Source organism: Muscardinus avellanarius, assembly GCF_963383645.1.
Source record: "Muscardinus avellanarius genome assembly, chromosome: 15".
NCBI lineage: Eukaryota > Metazoa > Chordata > Mammalia > Rodentia > Gliridae > Muscardinus > Muscardinus avellanarius.
In genome coordinates, this window is record NC_137801.1 from 69,052,165 (window position 1) to 69,071,363 (window position 19,199).

Here is a 19,199-nt window from a genome sequence, read left to right on the forward strand (position 1 = left end):
GGTCCCGGCCAGCTCCGGGAATGAACCCCTCAGTACCATGACAACCACAACCTCAGAGGGGCTTCTGTTCCCCCTCCCCAGCCTACTCGAAGTTCATCAGCGGAAGAGGAGGCCGGGCTGGCCAACTTGCTATGGACAGCGCTGCCCCTAGGGCCCACTGCACGTGGGTCATTTTCTTTTCTGGCCGGATCCGGTCGCCAGCGCCGTTTGCTCTCACACTGGTGACTGGAGCCAAGTGCGGAGCGAGCTTTTGCTGCAGAGGCCTCTGTTGCGTGGGGACCGCTGTGGGGGCAGGGGGGCCACCAAGCGAGAAGCCCCAGGGGAGTGGTCTGGGGGGACAGCATCCAGGGAAAAGGTTCGGGGTCTCCCCCAGGGCAGGGGCTGGGTCCAGGCTGGGACTGGGGCCACTGAGGCAGGCGAGCAGGGGCTATGCAGGGCAGGCTGATCGGTAAACATTGCTAGCCAGGGTGGGGGCGTCTCCAGCCTCGCGCCCTCCCGCTGGGCCAGGATGTCTGTCACCGCTGCGATGTCGTCCAGCGGCTCAATAGCTGTGGCACCAGGAAGGGGTTGAGGGGAGGGGCTCGTCAGAGCTCAGGCCCCAGGCCTGCGCAGCCCTGACCATCACCTGTCACTGTAATAGGAGGAAAGCAGAGCTCGGATCTCAGCGGAGATCGCATTGTCCTGCAGGAGCAGCCCCTCACCAGGGCCTCCAGGGGCCACAGGCTCTGATAACACTGCGGGGCGCAGGGTGCGGGCGCATGGGAGGGAGAGAGGAGCAGAAGTGGGTGAAGAAGTCAAGGGAGAGGAGAGAAATGGAAGCGGTACCAGGCAAGTGAGGGGTCAGAGGAAGAGACAGGAATCCGCATGCAGAAAGGGAAACAGAAAAGAAGAAATTAGGAAAGAAGTCCATGAAATGAATCTGGTTCTTTGGGGGTTGGTGTGAACTTTGGTGAAGGCAGTCCTAAGAAGAATCGGAGAGGAGAAGGGGATACAACAGGCAGGACTTGGGGCCCTGGACATCTGCCTTGGCCCAAAGTGTGCTTTTTCCCTCTGTTTCCACTTTCTGGGTTCCCTTGGAGTCCCCTATCCCCCTTCCCCCCGGGTTCCCCAGTGCACTTTCCTCTCACTCACCCATCTCATGGTACAGGGAGCCCTGCTTGGCCAGGGCTTGGGGCGGCCTCCGGGGAGCAGGAGTTTCGATTTTCATGATTTCGTCACAGCACTGCTTCCACTGGCCTGCAGGAAGAGCCGCGATGGGAGAGGGGTCCCCCTTCCGTGATAAAGATAAGGAACCTCAGTCCCTCCCAGAGGTTCCACCCAGGCCTCTCCTTGCTTACTCATGTCAAAGAATAGCTGCCACAGCGCCTCCATCCAGCTCTGCAGGGCTTCCCGGCTCTCGGTCTGAAGGGTGTGTGCCACCTCGTCATCCCCGTACTGGTTGCTGATGCTGAGGGTGAAGGGCCGCCCTGGGGCCTGGTCTCCCGCCCGGACTCGAGTCTCCTGCAGGAGAAAGAAGAGGGCTGCCTCCACCTCGGCCTAGGTCATGGCACACCCCAGTGACATCAGGCAGCCTTGCTGACCCCTGCCTTCGAAGGAGGTGCTTGTGGGGCTTTCCCTGAGCCCTCAATTGCCTCCTGACCAAAATGGGAAAGAGCGGCAAAAAAAGGATGCTGGGAAAAAGGGACTGAGCAGGGCAGGGAAGGCACAGAGGTGGGCAAGGGGGCTGAGGCCCCAGGCCCCTCAATGCTTCCAAAACATCGGCAGGGGATTGGGAACGTGGCTCAGTGGGAGCACCCTCGCCAGCACGCACAGGGCCCTGGATTTGGTCCCCAGCACTGCATACACAGGCGGGAAAGCCAACAGACAGGCTAGGAGCAAAGAAGGGCAACTGGACCAGAGAGGAGGGAAAAAAGCCAGTGGTAAGGTAGTTAGTAATTGGAATCTGAGGAGAGTAGGGGAAGGAAGATGGGAGGCCCTAAACTGGCAGTAGAACTCGGTAAGGCTTGTCAGGGGCCGAGGGCGGTGAATAAAGGGGACTTTGCCGGGGACACTGGTCCAGGGGAATATGGACCCTCAGTATCCCTGGCCCCAAAGCAGAGTATGGTACCATTAGGGGCAGGGGGCCAGCCAGCCTCCCCTGTCTCTAAGGTCTGGGCCCACCCTCCGGGGGCCAGGCCCCTGGTGGCCTCATCGCCAGGGGACCCATTACCTTGTTGATGGCAATTGTAAACAGCGGCTCTTCCCCCACATCTGCGTCTTCAGGTCGCCGGTAACAGAAGAGGTTTGTTCCTTTGAGGACCCCGTGCACCCTCGTACCGTTCTGTGGCTCTCCAGCTTGCTGCATACGTGACTCAGTGTTTCCTGGGGAAGTCACTCCCCAGCACCCTTCTTCCTAGGCCCCCACTGCCCACCTGCCCCTTCCACCCACCCTCCTGTCTGCTCCCCTCCTCACCCTGCTGTAGCCCCTTCCTCCACCCACATCTCCCTTTTCCAATAGCCTTTTGGTTCCTAAGCAACCCAGCTCTCTCCTGCCTCCGCCCCCTCCTCAGGGCCCCCTCACCTGCACCCTGAGGGTACCACTTGCAGTGGGCTGAGTCATGCAGAGAGGCTGAGCTGCCAGGCGGCAACACACGCTACCATAAAGGGGCAGCCAGGCAGGGTTCTCCTCTGGGGGAGGAGGAAGTGCAGGGTGAGGTGGGGAAGAAGAAGGGGTCTATCCCACGGCCCCTCTTACCATCACCAGCATCCCCATGCATACACATACCGTGATTGGCCAGGGTGAGGTCATGGGTGCGGAACCCATCTTGCACAGCCGCCAGAGAGAGTGTGGTGTGCGCCAAGAGGTGGTAACGAGGGCCCCTGGGGGAGGGGAGTATCGCCCAATAAGGAGGGGTGTGAGACCTCAGGAGTTGAAAGGGCTGAGCAGGGCGGCCCTGGCGTTAGGCTGCCCCATAGAACACTCGCTTGCCTTCCCACCCGGACTCAGGAATGAACACGCATTGGCCTGCTTAGTGCCAGGACCTGTGGTTTATATGTTATTGCACTGTATTCCCTTGACAGGGAGCTTGGCAGCATTCTGTAGTTAAGAGATGAAGCAGCTGGAGGTTTAGAGAGGTTAGGATGATTTCTGGCTCCTGAGAGGCCTCGTGATTCCATAAAGGGGCCTCCAGGTCTCTAGGCACCATCACAGGACCCAGGCTACCCTGCTCCAGCTACAGAGCTAATTATTCACATGTATTTGCAGCTGCTAAAAAGTTAAGACGCCAGAGCCTAACTCTCCCTACTCCCTGCAGTCCTGTGGCCTGCCTTGGGCGTAGCTCTAAGGTCACAGCCTCCCGGCTGCGTGGCCACTGCTCATTCATGCCCATCTGCACGCCCTGCGGCAGTGCAAAGCGACTTTTGCAAGCTCAGCATGGCTCAAAGGTCACAGCCGTGGCAGGACACAGTGGCTGAGGGCAGCGGGGGAGTGTTGAACCTTACCCCACAGCAGGAGTGGGGAGCAGGATGGGACTGCTCCCTGAGCCCCCTGCACTGTCCAGGGAAGCCCGGACACGCCTTCCGGAAGAACGACCCAGGGAGCTGCTGAGCTTGGTGGCAAGCCTCTTGGGGGCACCAGCCAGGGCCCCCTCTTCTTCCACACAGGCGCCATACAGCTCCAGCCGAAGTTCAAAGTCTGGCCCTGCCTCCGTGCTGCAGGAGGAAGAGGAGAGTGGTCCAGGGAGGCACAGGGGTGGGGCGATGTACAAACCGGACAGCTTCACGGGGAAGTCCAGGTAGGCATCTCCCTGGGCCTCCTCACCTCGCGGGAAATTAAAGTAGAATGGAGAAAGGAGGGCGCCGTGGGGGTAGAGACTCACAAGAGCACAGTGTTCTGAAAGGAGATGTCCGTGAGCGTCCTGTCCACCAGGATCATCTCTGTGTCCTCAATCTGTTCCCCGAGCTGCAGCAGTAGGAATACAGCCCAGCGGTGGAGGTCTGGGGCCAAAGGACAAAGCTGGTTTGTTGGTGGTGGTGTTTTTAAGTGACCTCCAAGGGTCGCCAGTCTCAGACACAGTCTCTTAAATTCATCCCAGGGGCAGAACTCACCTCCCTTGTTCTTGAAATATTCAGTATCCTTCCACATGAGTGGGATCCGGAGGTCTAAGGGGCAGAGGGGTAGAAATGGGTATTGAGACAGGCAGGGGATCACGTGGCCAGGCAGGGGTGCCAGCAGCTGGGGCAGCTGCGCTTCTTACCGGAGATGCAGACCCGGCCACGGCAGGGGGAGCGCTCAGCGGGCGACCTGCTATCCGAAGGCCTGTGGGTAGATTACAACATCTTGGCCTGGCTGCTACACACTCTTTTTTTTTTTTTTTTTTTTTTTTGGTGGTACTGGGGTGGAACCCAGAGACTTTCTACCTCCAAGCTATACTCCCAGACCTATTTTCTATTTTCTTTGGAAACAGGGTCTCACTAGGTTGCTGAAAGCCTCACTAAGTAGCTGAGGCTGGCTTCGAACCTGTGGGATCCTCCTGTCTCAGCCTCCCAAGCGCGGGGATTACAAGGGTGCACCACCACGCCCGGCTGCTACACACTCTTCCCCCTTGCTCTGACTTCCCAAAGGCTCTAGGAACTCCTTGGGCCCAGGGGTTCAGCCCTCGGGTGTCTAAGACAGGCTGACAGTGTGGAGCTGTGGTTACTATGAAGGGGCATTGTTGACAGGTTCCAGAGGTTTGCGGGGTTTAGGGACACTGGAGCCATGGTAGCTCACGTGTGGTGCACAAGATCATGATTTCTCCTCCTCCAAGAACCATCTACAGGCTCCTCCCAGGGACGAGGGGGCCTTGAGAGGACAGGTGCCCACAGAGAGGCGGCCTGTCAAGGGCTCTCAGGCGTGGAGAGGTTTGCCAGCTTTCCTTTAACAATTGGAAGGCTGCTCATTTGTCTTTTACATAAGAGGGCAGTGGGCCAGCCAAACAATAGTTTGGGGCGTTTGTTTGTTGTGGAGGGGTGTGCTGAGGATTGAACCCAGAGACATTCTACCTCCAAGCTACATCCCAGCCCTTTTTATTTATTTTTTATTTTTTTATTTTTATGTATTTATTTTTTAATTTTTAATTTTTATTTATTTTTTATTTATTTATTATTTATTTATTTATTTATTTATTTATTTATTTTGGTGGTGCTGGGGTTCCTGGAAACCCTTCTCTGGGCTATACTCCCAGACCTATTTTTTATATTTTTATTTGGAAACAGGGTCTCTTAAGCCAGCGAGACTGGCTTCGAACCTGCGCTATCTCCTGTCTCTGCCTCCCAAGCAAGGGGATTATAAGCGTGCGCCACCACGCCCGGCAAAGGGTAGATGGGCTTTTTTTTTCTTTTTTCTTTTTGGTGGTACTGGGAATGGAACCCTTCTACCTCCGGGCTATACTCCCAGACCTGTTTTTATATTTTATTTGGAAACAGGGTCTCTTGAGCCAGGGAGGCTGGCTTTGAACCTGCACAATCCTCCTGTCTCTGCCTCCCAAATGCTGGGATTACAAGCGTGCGCCACCACGCCCGGCTCCTTTTTATTTTTGTTTGAAAACAGGGTCTTGCTAGGTTGCTAAGAGTTTCTGAGGTTGGTTTCAAATCGGCTATTCTCCTGTTTCTGTCTCCCAAGTACTGGAATTATAAGTGTACACCAGTACAGCTGGCTTAGTTTGGTTTTTGTTGTTGTTGTTGTTGTTGTTGGTGGTGGTGGTGGTGTGTGTGTGTGTGTGTGTGTGTGTGTGTGTATTACTGGGAAGTGAACCCAGAAGCAAGCTACACTCCCAGACCCCCTTTTAAAATGTTTTCTTTTTTTGGAAGAGTCTGGCTAGGTTGCTGAGAGTCTCGTTAAGTTGCTGAGGCTGGTCTTGAACCTATAATCCTCCTGTCTCAGCCTCCCAAGTACTGGGATTACAAGCATGTGCCACCACACCCTGTTTGAGACAATAGATGGATCAATTGACCAATGTCTGATGAAAGGAAAAAAACCCAAGTAGGGAACATTTGTGTTCTATTGACTAAAGATTTCTCCACCACCCCTTTCCCCTGGGGATGGAACCCAGTGGCATTCTACCTCTGAGCTACACCCCCTGCCCTATTTTTTTTTATTCTTTATTTTGAAACAGGGTCTCACTGAGTTGCAAAGGGCCTCACTAAGTAGCTGAGGCTGTCCGCGAACCATGATCCTCCTGTCTCAGCCTCCCAAATGCTGGGATTACAAGCGTGCGTCACCATGCCCGGCTCCCTTTCCCTTTCTTTGTTCTCCTTCACCCTCCTGGCCACATTTGCTACACCTCCCCAGTGCCCCAAGTCCCTCAGACCCCCACAGCAGGGTCCCATACACACAGCATCCTCCTCTCTGCACCTCTCACTGAGATTCACTAAGCGTGTGTCCTTTTCCTAAGGTGACAGCAGTTTGTCCCATGCTTATTTACAATGGCTAATAAAATTCCTCACTAACCAGGTCTTCAGCCAAATGACTGGGTGCTAAGGGCGGCGTGTTCGCCGTGAGGGGCTTGGGCACACTGCAGGTCTCCCTGAGCGGGCTGTGTGGTGACAGGCAGGGCCGTCTGTGGGTGCCCCCCCAGGAGGCAGCCCTGGCAGAAGCCGTCCCCCAACTGCGGGGTGGGGGACAGCTGTAGAGTGAGTCGTTTTCTTCCATTGGCTTCGTGGGTGAGCTCCTGACAACCTCGCCTGGCATTGGCACTCGTGGCTGGGATGGGCACCATGCCAGTGAGGGGCTGGAACCCCCTCCCCTTGTAGCCTTGGTGAGGCAAGCAGGCCACACTCTCAGAAGCCAACTCTCCAACAGGCTAGCTTACCAAAATGGCCAGTTCTTACAATGATCAACTACCAAATATCTTCTCTGACTTAATTATTTATTTATTTATTTTTATTTATTGGTGGTACTGGTCATGGAACCCAGGGGCTTTCTACCTCCGGGCTACCCTCCCAGACCAACCTGTTGTATATATTTTATTTGAAAACAGGGTCTCACTAAGTTGCTGTAAGCCTCACTAAGCAGCTGAGTCTGGCTTTGAATCTGCGCGATCCTCCTGTCTCAGCCTCCCAAGCGCTGAGATTACAAGTGTGCGCCACCACGCCCGGCCTTCTCTGATTTTTCAGTTTAACCCCAGCATCACCTGAGCCATTTCTTGGTAGATTAGTCATGTCAGCAGAGTCCAGGGTCATCGTGGCTTGTGTTTCACATCCAGAAGCTTTAGAACGCACAATCTGATTTATATGAATGGGTAGGCTTTCTCTTATTTGTTTATTTGTTTGCTTATTTATTTACTTACTTATAAACCCAGGGGCATTCTACCTCCAAGCTACACTCCCAGCCTGGCCTTGAACCTGTGATTCTCCTGTCTTAGCCAAGTACTGGGATTACAAGCATGTGCCATCACCCTGGGTCCCTTAAGTGATTATTTATTTATTTATTTACTTACTTACTTATTGATGGTACTAGGGGTTGAACCCAGGGACATTCTGCCTCTGAGCTACACCCTCAGCCCCCTTTTTAAAAATATTTTTGTTTGCCGGCCGTGGTGGCGCACGCTTGTAATCCCCGCGCTTGGGAGGCGGAGACAGGAGGATCGCGCAGGTTCGAAGCCAGCCGCACGCTGGCTTAGGAGACCCTGTTTCCAAAATGAAAATGTAAAAATAGGTCTGGGAGTATAGCCCCGAGGTAGAAGGGCTTCCAGGAACCCCAGTACCACCAAAAAAAAAAAAAAAAAAAATTTTTTTTGTTTGGAAACGGTCTCACTGGGTTACTGAGAATCTCGATAAATTGCTGAGACTGGTCACGGACCTATGATCCTCCTATCTCAGCCTCCCAAGTAATGAAATTACAGGCCTGTGCCATCATGCTTATAATTGGTTTTCTATAGGAGGGGTGTGTGTGTGTGTGTGTGTGTGTGTGTGTGTGTGTGTGTGTGATACTGGGGATGGAACCTAGGGGCATTCTACCCCTAAGCTACACCTCCAAACCTATTTTATTTTTTATTTGGAAACAGGGTCTCACTATGTTGCAGAGGACCTCACTAAGTTGCTGAGGCTGGCTTTGAACCTGCGATCCTCCTGTCTCAGCCTCCCAAGAACTGGGATCACAAGCATGCATCACCATGCCCGGCTAAAGTGGTTTTTAATTATCCCAATGCCTGCCTTTGCTAGTGAAGCCCAGGTACAACAAACTATTGTCAATTGTGCCAAATTGGCCATTCAACAAATTGGCCATTTGTCGAACTGGCTTGGAGAAAATTACTTTTCCAGAAGCCAGCCACACTTATCAGATCACAGGCAGGGCTTAGCAAATTAGTGTTTTTGCATTACATGCTATCAGATTGCCAGCTTCCACTAGACACATCAGCTTTTCTGATTCCATCCCCAGCTCCCCTGGGTGACACGAGGCAGTGATAAATCAGCAGGGTCTCTTTCCAGGCCCCCGATGGGCTTTGTGAGGAGGTGATCTGCAGGGTGGTCCACACTCCACATCCGCACATGCCACGAGACCACCACCCGTAAAGCCGCCTGCTCCCGCTGAGGCATGGCCTCCCCTTGCTCACCGCCGGCCTGTCTTCCCCAGCACCTGGGCCTCCTTGCGCCGCTGCAGCTCGCCCATGTAGCTAAGGATGCGGCTATTGCACACCAGCAGGCTCTTGGTGGCCTCCAGAGCTTGCTCTCGCTGGGAACAGGCCGCCAGCAGCTTGCAGGCCCCTTCCCTCATCCGGATCTCATGGTCCAGCTTCCTCTGCAACTCTGTGTCCTAGCCAGGGTCAGGCGAAAGGTGAAAGGAAATGTCAGTCGGGGAGCAGGCTCCAGCACCCCCACCCCCAGCCCCCAGGGGAAACAGATAAACTGATGTTTTAGGCGATTCAAGAGCATGTGTTAGACAAGAGGACCGCAGATTCTTGGCCGGCCTCTGCTACTTAGAAAGACCCTGTTTCAAAAATAAAGTCTAAGAACTAGGCATAGTGGGCACACTAGTAATCCCAGCATTTGGGAGGCTGAGACAGGAGGATCATGGTTCACAGACAGCCTCGTACTTAGTGAGGCCCTTTGCAACTCAGTGAGACCCTGTTTCAAAATAAAGGATAAACAATAGGGCTGGGGGTGTAAGTCAGAGGTAGAATGCCCCTGGGTTTCCTCCTCAGTACCACTAAATAAATAAATAAACAATAAATTTAAAAATAGCCGGGTGTGGTGGAGCACGCTTTGTAATCCCTGCTCTTGGAAGGTGGAGACAGGAGGATCGCGCAGGTTCGAAGCCAGCCTTGCTGGCTTAAGACACCCTGTTTCCAAATAAAAATATTTTTTAAAAAATAGGTCTGGGCCGGGCATGGTGGCGCATGCTTATAATCCCCGTGCTTGGGAGGCGGAGACAAGAGGATAGCGCAGGTTTGAAGCCAGCCTTGCTGGCTTAAGACACCCTGTTTCCAAATAAAAAAATATTAAAAATAGGTCTGGAAGTGTAGCCCGGAGGAATAGAAGGGCTTCCAGGAACCCCAGTACCACCAAAAAAAAAAAAAAAAAAGGTCTGGGAGTGTAGCTGAGAGGTAGAATGGCCCTGGGTTTCATCACCAGTACTGCAAAAAACAAACAAACAAATAAACAAACAAATAAATAGGGTTGTGGGGCTGTGTAGTTCAGAGGATTGAATGCCCCTGGGTTCAATCCCCAGTACCTGAAAGAAAAAAGAAAAAAGCATTGGGTCCCAACCTCAGCTGCCCAAAAATAACCAGAAAAGCCTTGTTAAAAAAAAAAAAAAAGATGTCCTAACTAGGTGTGGTGATGCACAGATGTAATTGGGAGTATTTGGGAGGCTGAGAAAGGAAGATCGAAGGTTCAAGGCCAGCCTCAGCAACTTATCAAGGCCCTCAGCAACTTAGACCCTGTTTAAAAATAAAAAAATAAAATAGGGAAGAGGGTGTAGCTCACAGGTAAAGTGCCCCTGGGTTCAATTTCCTGTACCCCCTATACACACGCCCCAAATACAGATATCTTCATGCATTTAATGGTTGGGAGTATAAATTCCTCTGTATCGTTTAACACAATTTGGAAAAATCTATGAAACCTAAAAATTCATGCACCATTTGATATAACTAACCAACATCTAGCAGTTTATCCTACAGATACAGTATATATATATATATATATATATATATATATATATATATTATATATATATATGTTATATATGTATGTATATATATGTATATATACATATATACATAAATAACTAAGCAAAATTGTAAGTATAGAAATATTCAATAAGTGTTGTTTTAAACACAAAACTAAAAGCTCTTCAACAGGGCACTGGTTAAATAAGTTTAAAGCACATCTATGCCATGTAATTGCCATGCAATGCCAGACATCAAGTACTATGGTAAGCCAGGTGAGATGGTGTGTGCCTGTAATCCCAGTACTTGGGAGGCTGAGACAGGAGGATCGCAGGTTTGAGGGCAGCCTCAGCAAGAAATGAGACCCTCATCAAGCTAGGGAGACCCTGTTTCAAAATAAAAATAAAAAATAGGGCTGGGGTGTAGCTTGGGAGTAGAATGCCCCTGGGCTCCATCCCCAGTACCACACAAACACCCACAGAAAATGACTGTGGTAGACATCTGTGTACAGATAAGAAGCAACTTCCAGAAAACATGTGAGAAGAGAAAGTAGAACAATATTATACACGCTACCATTTGTGCATGATCCATCTATACATATGTGTAAATAAATGTGTATGTGTATGTATATATTTGCATATACCTGTATGCATATTTGGGGCCTGGAAAGCAGTTTTACGGAAGCAGTAGAGGGGAAGTATACTGCGTACAGAGTTCACCTGTGCTCCGCAAAACCCCATAGATAATTCAAAGTAGGGCACCCGCCACCCCTGGCCCTCTGAGCTCGGGAGGCAAGGTCGGTGGCAAGGGGTGGGAACGGGATGTCGGTGGTCCAGGAGGGAGCGACCCCGACAGACCGTGCATGCGCAGCAGAGGGGACGCACTGCGAGAGGAAGCGTGATTTCCGTTATCATTTGCTCAGAAAAGGGAATCCTGTGGCCACAGAGCAAAAGGAAACAGTCCATTGGACCTGGAAGACTGCATCGCACTGGGCGACTTGCTCAACCTCCCTGTTTCCCCATCTGTAACACAGAGATGAAGAGTCCCCCGCATCCTAGGGCTGCGAGGATTCGGTGAGACGGGCGTGTAAAAAGCCCTCAGCTCAGGGCCTGGCACACGCCCGCCTGGATGGTAGGGATGCCTATTTTAATGATGTTACTTAGGCAGCAGAACAGTTCACCCCACGAACACCGGAGCATCCCTGTGCCACGCAGGGATTTAAGACCCAGCTGGAAGACGAAAGATGAAGACGTTACTGGCTGCTCACAATGCCGTGTCATGGCATCGACACACACCACACAGACCACATCTGCTCCTGGCCGAGGAGGCCCTAGAAGTAGAAAACTCAGCCAGTCATCAGACACACTGGTTCAGCAGCCGAGGCAGGTGAAGCCACCCAGGGGAAGAGGGGACAGGTGTGACACCCCCAAGCCTGCCTCTCCACACCTGCGCTCCTGCATGTGTCCCTGGCGGCTCTAGCCCCCACATAGCCCAGACCCAGACACCCTAAGTTCCCTCTTAACAAAAGCCTAGCCTGGCCTGCCCACAAACTCCTCTTTCAGTATCTATTTTCTGAGCCACTGTGCTAGGCCAGGGTCCCGTCGCTCTTCAGCCACCGTCTACCTGTTACCTTTCCAAAGTAGGCCAACCCGGGCCCCAGGCCCCCTCCTCCAGGAAGCCCTCCCAGACTGCACAGCTCCTCCCAGCCTCGCCTTGTCCGTCTGCACCAGGGTCCTCTCTCTGCTAAAGCTTCGCCGCTGGCCAACCTCCGCACCCACCCAGCTTCTACCACGAATCCCACAAAGAGGGGGAAAGCCAAGGAGGAGGGAGGGGGCTCGGGCGGCATCGTCAAGCTCAGCTCCCCCCTGGCCAGCCTCACTGCCCCAGTCAGCCCCCGCACTCACGCAGCCTTCCCCAGCCCGGGCCATTGCGCGTGCGGGGCTGCGCGCGGGGTCCCCGCGGCGGCACCAGGACCGGGGTCGGTGGGGCCAGAGGGCCGCGAGGAGCCGGCGGGACCGGGCGGCGCGGCGTACCGCCTCCGCCCGCAGCGGCACTCGGGGCGCCGGTGACATCAGCTCCCAATTGCCGCGAGAACGGCCGAGGGGCCCGGGAGAGCCTGGGCCAGCTGGGCGCCAGCTCTGGGCGTCGCCACCTCGAAGACCCTGTGGTGGTGGGGGGGGGGGGCTCAGGGAGCGCCCTCTGCTCCCTTGAAGGTCTCGGGCCCTCGGGAGGCCCCTCCCGTGCCGTGGTTTCCTCCCAAGGTGACCCCTTGCAGGTGGCGGGGTGTGCACCGTGGGAAGACTGGGGTCCGAGAGGGGCAGCTGGGCCCTGCATGGATAGGCTGGACTGGGGGCCAAGACACCGCCCCCATCTGCCCGCCACCCCCCCGTGGCCACACCCACTGGCGCCCTAAAAAACCGACGCCCAGATTTTGGGGGTAGCGCATCTCAGAGCCCTCCCCAGGCTGCAGGCACTTGTCTTCACCCCCAAATCCCCACCCCAGGGGTGGTTGCCTGTTACTTCCTCCCCACCACGCACGCCCTGTTCCCAAGTGGCCGCATTTCCCCTGGCCTCTCCTGGGAAAGGGCCCGGAGTGAGCGTCAGCGGACCTGGGTCAGATCCCACGGGGCTGAAGGAGGATGAGTCACCGAGAGGAAGAAGCCCCGCACACTCCGCGGGCCCAGGGCTCCGCTGCTCCCCGCCTTCCTTTCCTCCAAAATCTCCACCAGGGCTGAATTCCAATTCGGGCTTGGGGACTCGACCAGCTGTGAGCCTTGAACCTCCAGAGCCTCGGTTTGTAGCTTGGGGAGTGTCCCACCTCCTTCACAACATTGTTTGAGGATTAAATGGGAAGGTTTAGCCTCTTCCTGGGCCTAGTGTGTACCTAAAAAACTTTCAAGCCAGGCGTGGTGGCGCACGCTTGTAATCCCAGCCTTCGGGAGGCTGAGACAGGAGGATCGCCAATGCGGACAGCCTCAGCTACTTAGTGAGCCCCTTTGCAACTCAGTGAGACCCTGTTTCAAATTAAAGAATAAAAATAGGGCTGAGAGTGGAGCTCTGAAGGAGAATGCCGCAGGGATCCATCCTTAGTACCCAAACCCAAAAACAAAAACAAAACCAAAAAATCCTCTCATCTCCCCTTTACGTGCGAGGAAAATTGCCCACTCCAGAAAGGCTTCTTGGTAGTGGGTTCTTCCAGGACTTCTTGTCATTTCCTGAGACATCTATCTTTTGAGAACCCACTGAACTTGGTGGAGAGAGGAAACGGCAGCCCCTGGGGTTATGACTCAAGGAGAATAACTAACATGAAAACTAAGCCCCTCCTATGTCCCAGGTTTTGAGCAAGTCTCCCATGGAGAAAAGTCACATTGTTGAGGGAGGATGCAGAATTTAAACCTTTCTACACCTAGACCAGCTCCGTCCAATAAAACCTCTATAACAGCTGGGCTCCGTGGCACACACTTGTATTCTCAGTATTTGGGAGGCTCAGACAGGAGGTTCATGGGTTGGAGGCCAGCCAGCCCCAGCAATTTAGTGAGTCCCTCAGCAATTCAGTGAGACCCTGTTTCAAAATTTACAAAAAATTAAAAGGGCTGGGGTGTAGCTTGGAGGTAGAACACTCCTGGGTTCAATCCCCCATACCAAAAAAAAAAAAAAAAAAAAAGCCACAAGGCAATGAGGTAACGTTAGAATCCCAACAGGTTCCTCGGGCACCTTTCTGCAAAACAGAAAAAAAGGGACTCTCCCTAGCCAAACAAATTCAATCATCTCCTCCTGGTGCAGCTGAAACCAGACCAAATTCCTGCATCTGGCTGGCATGTGTAAAGGACCTCGCCTGCGCAATCCACGCCAAAGTTGAGCTGAGAAAGATTCCTGGGCCACTTGTGGGCTCACTAGTAAAGAGTACAGTGGTTGGCTAGAAAGGCCCGCTGTGCTCCAAGGACTGGGGGCGGGGTGGGGCAAAGAGCACGCGTGCAATTGTGTGTGTGTGTGTGTGTGTGTGTGTGTGTGTGTGTGTGTTACTGGGGATTGAACCCAGGGGCATTCTACCTCCGAGCTACACCGCCAGCCCTATTTTTTGGGGGTAGGGGGAAACGGGATGGAACCCCAGACCTATTTTATATTTTATTTGGAAATAGGGTCTCACTAAATTGCTGAGAACCTCACTAAGCTGCTGAGACTTTGTCTCAAAATAAAAAATAAAGTCGCAGAGGCTGACCTCTAACTCTTCTTCCTCTTGCCTCAGTTTCCCTTGTAGCTGGGATTACAGGTGGCACCACCGCACCTAGCAACCACCATCATTTGAAATTCCCTTTCTTCCTCTTCCTCTACCATGAGCATTTTATGCGTCCAGGTTCTCTCTCCCTTATGACCATGACGTGACCACCATCATCCTGGGGGTCTTTTGCTTTTTCTTTTGCCAAACATCCCCCCCCCAAAAAAACCCTCCCCACACCACCACCTAGCTACAGCGGCTATCATTTTAAAATACTGGCTAAGGCTGGGCATGGTGGAACATGCTTTGGAATTCTAGCTACTCCCCAGGCAGAAGCAGAAGCTTGACAATTCCAGGTTCGCGGCCAGACTGGGCAGCTTAGCAAGACACCATCTCAAAATTTTAAAATGCTGTGAGCAGGCCATGGTGGTGCACATCGCAATCCCAGGACTCGAGAGGCTGAGACAGGAGGATCACCGGCTCGAGACCAGCCTCAGCGATGCAGCAAGATTCTCAGTAATTGAGTGAGACCCTGTCTCAAAAAAAAAAAAAAAAAAAAAAAAGATAGGGCTGGGAGTATATCTTAGGTTCAGTTCCCAGTAACACACACACACTCACACACACACACACGCTGGGGGTACAGCGGAACACTTGCCTGGCATGAGGCTCTGGCTACCATTCCTAGTACCAGGAGGAAAAACTATGCAATTGTTCCTCTGCTCAAAACCCTCGCACAGGCCAACAATATACTCAGAATGTAATCTAAGAGCCTTGTCTGTCCCTCAAGGCCCGGCATGCTCTAGCTCCTGCCCATCAGCTAATCTCCAGCTACTGTGTTCCCACCACACTGCCTTGCTTTCTCTTCCGTAAACCTGTCACCCTTATCTGAGGGCCTTTGCCCTTGCCGTGTCCTCTGAAAACACACCTCCAATCCACACTGTCAAGTCTCCCTCTGCAACCAATGCTACCTCCGCACAGCACTCTCTCTCTGAGCTACCTTCCCAGCCCCACTGTATTCTTTTATTTTGAAACAGGTTTCACTAAGTTGCAGAGGGCCGCCCTAAACGGCCGAGGCTGGCCATGAATCTGTGATTCTCCTGTCTCAGCCTCTCAAGTACTGGGATTAAAAGTGTGCATCACCATACCCGGCTTCTTTTTATATTTTTGGAAACAGGGTCTTGCTAGGTTGTTGAGAGTCTCACTTAAGTTGCTGAGGCTGGTCTTGAACCTGTGATCCTGCTGTGTCAGTCTCCCAAATACTGGGATTGCATGCCTGTAATCCCACCATGCCTGGCATGATATTATTTAAGTTTGCAAGTTTATTATCTGTTCCCCCACTAAAATAGACCTTTCCTAACTTGTTTTCTGAGGTATCCCATGATCTAGAAAGAAATTTGGCACACATACTATGTGTTCTTAGCTTATTTTTTTTAAGGGGGTCTTTTTTTTTTTTTTTTGTCTTTTTGAAGCCAGGAATGGAACTCAGAGCACCCTACCTGCAAAGCAGGTGCTTTGCCACTTAGCTACCTCCCAGCCCCGGCACATAGTATGTGTGTAAATATATTTATGAATTAAAATTGAATAAATAGCTCTCTAGTATCTTTAGGGCCAGAAGAATTTTTTTTTTATGTGGCGCTTAGGATTGAACCCAGGGTATTCTACCTCTGAACTGCACCTCCAACCCTACTGTAGTTTTTATTTGAAAACAGGGTCTTGTTGAGTTGCTGAGAACCTTGCTAAGTTGCTGAGGCTGGTTTTGAACCTGTGATCTTCCTGTCTGAGCCTCCCAAGTACTAGGATTCCAGGTGTGCACCACCATGCCTGGCTTCCAGCAGAATCCTTATTCCCGTCCCAGCATCTTCTTTCTCTTTTCCAGTGGGACTGCATCTTTCATGCCAAACCTCTCTTACACTGAACCCTTTTCTTTATTCCCATACATAAAAGGAGTCCCCAGAACATACATCAAAACCCACCCACAGTGCTTCCAAAAATACGTGTGAAGACCCTGCTGTCAAGCTGATGATCTATCAGCAGAAAGAGACTGGGGTCCACAAGCCCCACGCAGTGCATGGCAAAAAGCGCCACCTGTCCCTCTCCCCACTTTGGGCAGGCCTCCCCCAGCCCCAGCAAGGATGGGCAAGCCTGAGATGGGCTGAGCTGCAAGCAGAGGAAGTCCGTACTCCAGGGGTAGGGCATTACCTCCAGGCTGAGAGCCATCTGCCGGATGTAGAGCATATTCAGATCCTCCAGGATGCGCAATCTGTCCTGCATCTCTGTGCCCCCCTGAGCCCTTTCCCTTGAAAGCCCCTCCAGAGGGGGGCAGGCGGGCACCACGCTGTCCCACAGTTCCTCTGCCCACCGCTCCCTGGTCTTGAGAAAGGCAACTAGCTCTCAGGCACGGAGGGCAGAGGCTGCTCCCATCCCTCTGCACTCCTCTTAGACCTTTCTGGCCGCGGAGACAAATTTTCCTTGCCTATGGCTGGCTGTTCCAAGGCTGTGGCGGGAGCCAGGCAGGAGAGGGAAGGAAAGCAAGGTGAGGATTAGTGGGACGACCAGCTGCAGAAGGGACTCTGGGCACACAGTGTCCAGCCTTGCCTGGGTGGCAGCTGTTCTCCCAGCTGTGGAAGAAAAAGGCCCTTTCATTCCCTCTCGGGCCCCTCCCCCGCCCCCGCCCACATCCCTGGCCTGGGGGACTGAGAATCTGTGTGCAGCGAGGGCGGTGAGGGGCAGGCACAGCTGGCAGGGGGCAGGGACGCCTCCTGCAGGCTCTGCGGAGTCCTGGGGTTGGTTTGGGGAGGTGGGCGCTCTCTCGGAAAGGGGTTCACGGCTTAGTTTGACAAAGTTAGGAGAATCAGTCATAGAAGTGGGGACTTGAGGGGACGTGAACCCAGGCAGTGGGACAAAGAGATGAGTCGGTACTGCAGCCCAGATCCCAGGGTCACCCCTTCCAACTCGGGCCCCCATCCAGCCCGCCCCACCCTGGGCTCACAATTACCTCGCTTTTCCAGCAGAAGGGAGGAGAGGCAAGGGGAAAAGTAGGGGTGTGCCTGTCTGCTGCTGCCCCCACTCCCCTCTGCGGGCCCCTTCCCTTCCAGACAGGAAACCAGCCCCGAGTCCCAGCCAGCTGCAGCGTCGTCCCCCCCCCCCCCCATCCAGCCCACGGAGTCACTCTCTCCTCGGCCGCCAGCCTGCCCCGCGGCTCCGCCCCACTCCTCCGCACCGGCCCGAAGGCCTGGCTGATCCAGGGGCGGCCCCAACTCACAGGCCCCTCCTCCTGATCCTTGGCCTCGCCCCTAACTCCCCCATACCTCCCCACGCGTGCTCCTCAGACCCACTGGCTGCAGCGGGGCGGGGGGAGGCAAAAAGGCCCTCTCCCCAAGTCACCAGCTTCTGACTCAGGGCAGGCCGGGGACACCGGGGCGCGCGCGGGTGTGAAAGGGCCTTTGTTATGGGCAGTCTGGAGAGAGAGGGCAGAAGCCAGGCCTGGAATCCCAGGCGGGAGGGAGGGGGGGCCCGGAGGGTGGCCCACCGCCGGTTAACCCTTTGCAGGCCCGAGAGGGTAGGGGAGCTTGGAACTGGGCTCTCCTTGAAGCCAGCGAGAGGCTGACCTTGGGAACCTAAGCGTCTTTGAGGTGGCTGGGAGCCCTCTGGGTCCGGGCTCAGCCGCACCCCTCCAGCCTCTCTGGGAGTTGCAGGTAGGGCTCAGAGGCCCACAAATCACAGAAGGGTGGACGGACCCGAGAAGAAACTTAGCCTGGAGACAGGATTCCTTTTAGGCCCCAGGAACGGAGGCGGAAAGTTTGGGTAGGGGAAATAGCCCCCAAAGAGTTAAAAGAGATAACCCCCCGCCCCACCCACACACAGAGAACTTTAGGGAGGGCTTCAGACGAAGCTGGCCCAGCAGTTCAGAACGGGTGTGGGATGAGGCTGGCCGCGGGGACCCAGCGGGCGCCCACGCCAAGAGTCGGGTGCGCGCTCCGGGCCCGCCTGGCTGCCCAGCGCCCTGGGCCGGGGGATGCCCAGATGAGGCTGTGTCCGATCACCTCGAGCCTGGATCCCCTCAAACGGAGCCCAACGTGGAGTTTTTCCAGGCAAGGCACATCATCCCGACCAGGGCAGGGAACGTGTGCGGGCAGCACCGATGCGGTCGGTTAATGCGCAGACGGCCCGCACCTTACTTTTGGGCCAGTGTGGACGGCCCGCGCCGTCCCGCCCTCGCCGAGCCGGGCTGCCCGGGGGCCTGGGAAGGGCGAGGCGGCGACGCGATCTCTCACCTCGGGCGGGTCGCTGAAGAGGCTAAGGCGAAAGCGGCCGCGTTTGAATTCCATCTCCAGGGCGGAGCCCCTGGCCACGGTGACCCGGCTCCGGTGGTTTCGGGAGAACATGCTGGTGCCCCGGACCTCGCCGCCCCGCGCGCCAGTCTAACCGGGAATCTCCAGCTGCCTGGCTCCCAAACCCCGCCCCCGGGGCGACACCTAGGCCGGGCAGGGCGCGGCACCCTGCTCCCCCACCCCCGCAGAGGCCGGCCGGCTCGCCGGGCCAGGACCCGGCGCCGAGCAAGCCTGGCCCGGCAGCCCCAGAGCCAGGAACACAGTACACCTTACAAGCGCGGCGTGGGCGCATCCTCCTCTCCCGCCCAGGTCGCGGGCCCTCACCTGGGCGTGGGCGGGCCCAGGTGAAGCCCCGCCCCGCCGGCCGCCCCCACCTGTCAAGCCAGAGCCTCTGAGAGTGGAAAATCCCTTGTTCACAGGGACCATCACGCCTCGCACACTCAGGCTGTAGCTCAGTCGCCCCCAGGCCGCCTCTGGAGACTTCGACCATGTCCTCTTCCTACAGTTCCAAATGTCCCTTCTTGG

General features: G+C 54.4%; 1 protein-coding gene across 4 annotated transcripts; it reads right to left on the reverse strand.

Annotated features, from left to right (window-relative positions):
• Positions 1 to 213: 213 nt before the first annotated feature.
• On the reverse strand, positions 214 to 18,728 carry RTKN (rhotekin; the record flags this gene model as incomplete). 4 transcript variants are annotated; one of them, XM_080711273.1, is made up of 12 exons in its annotated part: positions 214 to 548; positions 1,132 to 1,236; positions 1,338 to 1,500; positions 2,210 to 2,338; positions 2,561 to 2,667; positions 2,765 to 2,859; positions 3,481 to 3,690; positions 3,858 to 3,975; positions 4,087 to 4,140; positions 4,236 to 4,297; positions 8,574 to 8,773; positions 18,618 to 18,728. In XM_080711273.1, the coding sequence occupies 12 exons, from the start codon at positions 18,726 to 18,728 to the stop codon at positions 214 to 216; spliced, it is 1,689 nt and encodes a 562-aa protein (XP_080567399.1). The 4 variants fall into 4 exon arrangements, with proteins under 4 accessions (XP_080567399.1, XP_080567400.1, XP_080567401.1 ...); XM_080711274.1 differs by lacking the exon at positions 18,618 to 18,728 and adding an exon at positions 16,543 to 16,614; XM_080711275.1 differs by lacking the exon at positions 214 to 548 and adding an exon at positions 622 to 734.
• Between the last annotated feature and the right edge of the window lie 471 nt (positions 18,729 to 19,199).